Source organism: Antechinus flavipes, chromosome 3 (genome assembly GCF_016432865.1).
Source record: "Antechinus flavipes isolate AdamAnt ecotype Samford, QLD, Australia chromosome 3, AdamAnt_v2, whole genome shotgun sequence".
NCBI classification, from domain to species: Eukaryota; Metazoa; Chordata; class Mammalia; order Dasyuromorphia; family Dasyuridae; genus Antechinus; species Antechinus flavipes.
The window spans coordinates 246225712-246232814 of NC_067400.1; the positions used below are offsets into that span (position 1 = coordinate 246225712).

Below are 7103 nucleotides of genomic sequence, written 5' to 3' on the forward strand. Positions count from 1 at the left end.
ATCTCAATTCTGACTCAATCTTTCTTTTGAGCTATCCAATTACTGATATCAATTTTAAATATGTGATAGGCATTTCCCTGTACAACACATAAATGATTTGTCCATGTTGAACTCCTTGAAATAAATCTTTGATATTGGTTCTTATATATTAAATTTTCTAAGTTTGGGTTTGGTTGAGACAAAGTCCTGAAACAAAGCAAGTTCAAAGCATAGTATTTTTTTTTTAATTCAACATTATGGATAACTTTGCTAGATGTGAAATTCTTGGCCTCACATCTAGATCTTTTGATTAATCATTTATACCAGGATCTGCTATCTTTTATTGTGGCTGCCAGCAAATCCTGTACAATTCTAATTGTAGGTCGAGCATATTTGAATTGTTTTTGTTTGTTTGTTTGTTTGTTTGTTTGTTTTTGTGGTTGCTGGTGTGTCTTACAAAATTTTTTCTTTGCTCTGGGGGTTTCAAAATTTGGCAATACTATTTCTATGTATTTGCCACAAAGCATGAGGTGATGATCAGTGGACTTTTTTCTATTTCTACCTTCCCTTTATATTTTACCACTCCCAGACAATTTTCTTTCATTATTTCTTGCATTATTGTGAGAAATTCTTTTTTTGATCACAACTTTTAGATAGTCCAACTATTTTTATATTTTCTCTTCTTGATCTGTTCTCCAGATCACTTGTTTTTCTTATAAGATGTATCACATTCTGCTCTATTTTTTCTTGCTTTATATTTTGTTTTGTTTTATTTCTAGCCTTTTATAGTTTCACTGATTTCCCTTTGCCTAATTCTAATTTTCAAAGAATTATTTTCTTTTTTAAGACTATATCGCCTTTTCTGGTTTGTTAACCTTTTTTTCATAACTTTTAAGGATGGTCTTTACTTTTTTATTTTTTTAATTTTTGTGAAATCTCTCTCACTTGATTTTTACTCTTTTCTGAGTTCTTCCATAAATTCTATCTGGGCAGCTGTTTGTAGTGGCTAGAAACTGGAAAATGAATGGATGCCCATCAATTGGAGAATGGCTGGGTAAATTGTGGTATATGAATGTTATGGAATATTATTGCTCTGTAAGGAATGACCAGCAGGATGAATACAGAGAGGCTTGGAGAGACCTACATGGACTGATGCTAAGTGAGATGAGCAGAACCAGGAGATCATTATACACTTCGACAACGATATTGTATGAGGATGTATTCTGATGGAAGTGGATTTCTATGACAAAGAGACCTAACTGAGTTTCAAGGGATAAATGATGGACAGAAACAGCTGTACCCAAAGAAGGAACACTGGGAAACAAATGTGAACTATTTGCATTTTTTATTTTCTTCCCGAGTTATTTTTACCTTCTGAATCCAATTCTCCCTGTGCAACAGGAAAACTGTTCAGTTCTGCAAATATGTATTGTATCTAGGCTATACTGCAACATATTTAACATATATAGGACTGCTTGCCATCTTGGGGGGGGGGGTGGAGGGAGGGAGGGAAAAAAAACGAAACATAAGCGAGTGCAAGGGATAATGTTGTAAAAAATTACCCTGGCATGGATTCTGTCAATACAAAGTTATTATTAAATAAAATAAAATTTAAATTTAAAAAAAATTTCTATCTGGGCAAGTAGTCATTTAACATTGTAGAAAAGGCTTTTTTTTTTTTTAACTTCACCATCCTCCTCTGAAGATGAACTTGAGTTCTCAAAGTAAGTTTCTGTGGTTGAGCTTTTTTCTTCTCTGCTGTTCATTTTTTTTACAACAAATAAAATACCTTTTTATTTATTTTTCAAATTTTGATCAAAACATTCAATTAACAACAAAAATAAAAATAATGAAAAGTCTAAGTAGGAAAAGAACATTTTATTCTCTGTAATAACATTCAAAATTAGTTTAAGGGAATAAAAGACCACCTCTGGATCAAGTTCTCTGGTACAAAAATGAAAAGAATCCACAAGTACAAAAATATTTATAGCACTTCTCTTTGTGATGACAAAGAATTGGAAATTGTGGAGATAATCATCATTTGAGGAATGGTTGAAGAAGTTGTGGTATATGAATGTAATTGTTCTATTGTTCTATAAAAAAATGATGAGCTTGTAGATTTCAAAAAATCTAGAAAGACTTACATGAATAGATGTTGAGTGAAGTGAACAGATCCAGGAAAACATCATATACAGAAACAGCAATATTGTATAGTGATCAACTATGATAGACTTAGCTCTTCTCCACAATACAATTATCCAAGACAATTTTAAGACTCCTGATGAAAACAGTATTCACCACTAGGAAAATAACAATGAAGTCAGAATGCAGATTGTAGCATAATTTTTTGTAATTTTAATTTTCTCATAGTTTTTCCCTTTTTCTGATTCTTCTTTCACAGCATGAATAATATGGAAATATATTTAACACGATGTTAATCATGTTATGACATGATTGTTACATGTTATTCTAGATTAGTTGCTGTCTTAGAAAGAGGATGAGGGAAAGAGAAAACTTTGAAACTCAAAACCTACAAAAATAAATGTTAAAAACTATATTTACATGTAACTGGAAAAAATACTATTAACTTCAGAGACAGACGGGTAGAAAGACAGAGGCAGAGATGGCAGTGTCATCTGTGCTCTCTAAGACCATGACTTTTAATTCTTTCAAGTGAGTCTCACAAGCCCAGGGCTGGAGACCTTTATTCCAATTGATCTGCTCCTCTAGTTGCTCTACACTTTGGTCAAAGACTAATCAAAAAGTAAGCAGTGCAGGTTATAGGCTATAACTTCCATTTTCCTGAATTCTCTTATAGCCCATCTCACAAAATCTCAAGATCATATTGGAATATCTGTTTTCATATGACCTCTTACTGGACTTTCTTATCCTTTAGAGAGAAGTTATGGGAAATTTAGAGGCTAGGAGGAAAGATATGATGTTTATTGCCTACCTGACCACTTTGACCTCATTTTTCCATGCCTTAGTTAAAGTTTCTCTGAGATGTTTCACAGCTTGCCTTCTCTTTGGTCCACTACATCTTCTCAGCCATAGGCTGTTACTTTCTCTCTGACCCTCAACTACCCCATCTCAGCTTTCAGACCAACATTTTACCTGAATTCTTTTGTTCAGCAGACTCTCTACCTAGGTGATGAATGCATGATCTTACCCAAACTCTTATTATGAGCACTTCTCAGTACTTACACATTCAAAAAGTCCATGAGTGTACTGCAATCAATGGAGCGATCTCAGTTTCTTCTGGATCTTCTTTAATTGTTTTGAAAATCTAGACATCTGGTTCCTGAATCCAATATTCAAGCATATTTTTCTCTTCAATTTGCCTCATGGTCAAAATTAATGGCTTCTTCTGAGTTTTCCTTCTTCTTGATGGCCTTTCAGATTTTGAAAGTGCTGGCTAATAGATGCTGCTATATAGGTCTGACACAGTTCTTTAGGCATATTCTTCATTTCTGGTATCCTAAAACATCCAGTTGTCTTGTCATCATTGCCTATATGATCACTCCTAAAGATCTCTTTATTTTCTTTCCTCTCCACAAAATTGTCTCTTATAGTGAAAGAGTAGACCTTCTTAAGCTATCAGAACTTCTAGTTCTGTCTCTGTCTCTGTCTTTCTGCATCTGTTTCTTTCTTGTCTTCTCTGTTCTGTGTGTGTTTGTGTTTGTTTTGGTCTCCATCTGTGTCTCTTTTTTCCTCTTTTGGCTCCTATCACTCTCTCCTCTTTCTCTCCTTCATTCACTGCAAGATCTTGAGATACAGGCAAAATCTCTTCTAAACTTCAATTTCACTGAATTCTATAGAGTTCATGAACTATAAGATTAGGCAATTTCAATTTTATGTCCCCTTACATATCTCAAAACCTCCAACTCTATAACTGATTTCCTTATCCTGACTCTTCAAAAGTAAACAAACTATTCAAAATTCCTTTTTAGCTTTATAACTTCCACCAAACCAAGAAATCATGTTCACAGACTTGGGAAAAGTCCTGATTTCATCTGCATGGTCACCAGATTATCTGTTCAAGGGATTTTCTTAAAAATATTTTTCTGACTCCTCTTCCATTCCAAACAAATAAAATTCTTGTAGTGTTCTTGTTTGGTTTTCTGGAGGTCTTGGGACCAGCCTTCATTTCAGTTCAGTAATCACCACAAGAGTAGCCAGATGTTAAAGTCCAAATCCTTTATTATTTCCTTCACAATCTAGTTTCCTTGTCTGGAGCCTAGGGTAGCTTTCTTAGAGGCCTTCTGGAGTCTTGGTTTCAGTGGAGAAGCTAAGGAGGAGAGCCCTGCCACTACAGGGTGAAAGATGCGATGAATGAATCTGTCTCTCCTTGAATCCAAAAGCTTGAGCTCCCACCTCCAGTCTGCTTGTCTTCTCTGGCTCTCAGTCTCTGCTTATATGTTCCACACTGAGAATAAATCAATAATTATATCACTAGGAAACTATTATTTATTGTAAGATTAAATCAATCATACTGAATTTAGAGAACTATTAATCACCATGCTAAACTAGATAACCAATGTCTCATCAATTCTACTGAGTTAACACCTTGTAAGAATCCTTGTTTCAGAGTTCTGGCCCATAACAAATTCCAAAGCAAAGCATCAATAATCTTGTAAAAATCAGGAATGTACTATTTTTATGGATTTAAGAAGATATCCTTTTTTGGGATTTCATTGTCATCACTGACTTCTTCCTACTTTTCTAGTCTCAGTACATTAATTCTCTTCCCCACATTTGATACTCCTGTCCTATGTAGCCTACTTGCTTTCACTCAATGTATTTCATTTACCTTGTGCTTGACTTTTCACTACCTGACTATCTATCCTGCCAAGAATCCTCTCTTTTCTCTTCCTGTCATCTCTGCCTTTTCCTGATCTAAGAGAATCTCTGGTTTGGGACATTAACACATTGTTCCAAGTATTTGTGCCTTTATTCCTAAGATCTTCTCCTATGAAATCTCTATGTAGGTGGCAGGTGCCTTGTTCTTTTGATTGTTGCACTATCCTTGTAATTCACTGGCCTGAAAACAGGAACTCTAGTAATCTTTTTTTGTATCTTCAAGCTTGAGTGCAGTGGTTAAAAGAGTATAAACATTGCAATGTTTATACTGTGTCCTTTTCCAAGGGTAGTTGGATTTACTAATTTAATACATTTTTTCTCCACAATTATCTCAACTTGAATCTGAAACTTGCTGTCATGTGATTTTGTAACAACACTGATCAAAAGAAATTAAATTAAAGTATGCTGAAAGAATAAGTAAGTCAGGCCAACAAGTCATGCAATTAAGACAATGTCCCCAGGAGAAGCTATCATTAAAACTGCTTAGACCACCACTCATATTAACCATGTAGACTGTGACAACATTGCATCATTGCCAATGACAGGAATGTAATTCTTGTTGGAGTCTTCATAAAGAAACAGCAAATCAAGAGAGAACACCTTTAATGAGCTGGAGAAATTTTCAGGTAGCAAACAATGACAAGAACGTGATTTTGCTTTGGCAAGTTCATTAGTGGGAATGATGCAGTTCTGGAATGAAGCTGCCACACCTCCCATGGGAAGTATATAAGTCTCAGTGCACATGGTACCCTACATACTTAACTCAAGTTAAACCCTCATATCATCCAAATCTCTCAATCTTAACACAATGAGCTACTACGGAGGCTACTACGGAGGCCTGGGCTGTGGCTATGGCTCTGGTTATGGCTGTGGATGTGGCAGCTACCGTGGCTATGGCTATGGAGGCTGTGGAGGCTGTGGTTGTGGAGGCTATGGCTACGGTGGCTATGGCTATGGAGGCCTAGGCTGTGGAGGCTATGGCTACGGAGGCCTGGGCTGTGGAAGCTATGGCTATGGCTGCTGCCGCCCATCTTGCTGTGGAGGGTATTCTTCCTATGGTTTCTACTGAAAAACCACCTGTTCTTGCAGTGTCATGGAATTATTATCCAACCCAGCTTGCATCAACTCTACATCTTTGTAAGGACATCTCATTCCATCTGCCTCTACTCCTGCGTGACATAGGAGAGATTCCAGAAGAGAATCTTGGAATTCTTAAGAAATACCCAGGGCAGTGACATGCCAGGGAATGAGAAAAAGCCAAATCTAGCCTTCTGGGAAAAGATGCAGAATCTCATCTGGAATGAGGGTGATTCTCCAAATGACAGCTTATTTCCATCAAGTTTGCTCAGCTCTGATATACCATGGCTGAGAGGTCTGTTATGATTTTCTAATAAATTTGTTTGACTGGCTTAGCAAAACTGTTTTTACTTCTCTTCCTTGAAATTCAGTCTCATACTCTATACTGTACACATTGAAGAAAATTTAGTCTTCAATCCATTTCTTGCAATAAAGAGATAATGTTCCAGTTTTCTACTCAAAATTATTGCCTTGTTAAATTCCTCTTTAAAACTTCATTTCTGCAATGTTAAAAATTGATCATTTACAATCCTTTATAATACCCAGTTCTCCATTATACTGATGTCAAGAACTTTGTTTTTGTAAGCTATTTGTAAGGCTGTAAGGTTTTTCTCACAACCTGTGTGCACATTGAAAGGTTTTTTATGTTCAATTTTTCTCAGAGATTTATCTTTATCACTACATGCTCATGATCCATTATTTCCAGATCTAAGTGGTTCCTGACAATTGTCAAGATGTGGACTGGCCAGGGATTTCTAGTTGTCTTCTATCAAATACCTGAACAGCCAAGGAAAAAAAATGTTTGCTTTATTGCTCATCATCTTGCTCAGACTTTTGGCCCCCAAAACAAGTCTCTCCAAAGTGTTCTTGGGAAGAAAGTTGGAGCTTGTAGAGTTAACTACAAAATGTATAGTAGTAACTTAATAATTTTAGTTATTGAGATAGTTATTGATTCAGACAGTATTTCAGACAGTAAGGAAACATTATAAATGATACATCTTGTGCCTTCAGAAATCTATCTTAAAATAAATGTGTATTAGTGAATACTAATTTTTAGCCCTTATTCTCTTTCACTGAAAATCATGGATTCACTGGCTTTTCAATGGAAATGCCCTCAAAAGATTCACTCTGATCATTTCTTACCAAAACAAATCTTTCAGTGATTTATCAATACTTTCTCTGCAGAC

The 7103-nt window shown here is 35.6% G+C and overlaps 1 protein-coding gene across 1 annotated transcript; it reads left to right on the top strand.

Moving 5' to 3' along the window:
- The first annotated feature begins 5647 nt into the window (after positions 1-5647).
- On the top strand, positions 5648-6216 carry LOC127557878 (keratin-associated protein 16-3-like). The gene has a single exon (XM_051991164.1). It carries the CDS (start codon positions 5648-5650, stop codon positions 5906-5908), a length of 261 nt encoding a protein of 86 aa, XP_051847124.1. The 3' UTR covers positions 5909-6216.
- Positions 6217-7103: the final 887 nt, after the last annotated feature.

Coding starts and splice junctions, on each gene's coding strand:
- LOC127557878 (XM_051991164.1), top strand. CDS start 5,648: ATGAGCTACTACGGAGGCTACTACGGAGGCCTGGGCTGTGGCTATGGC.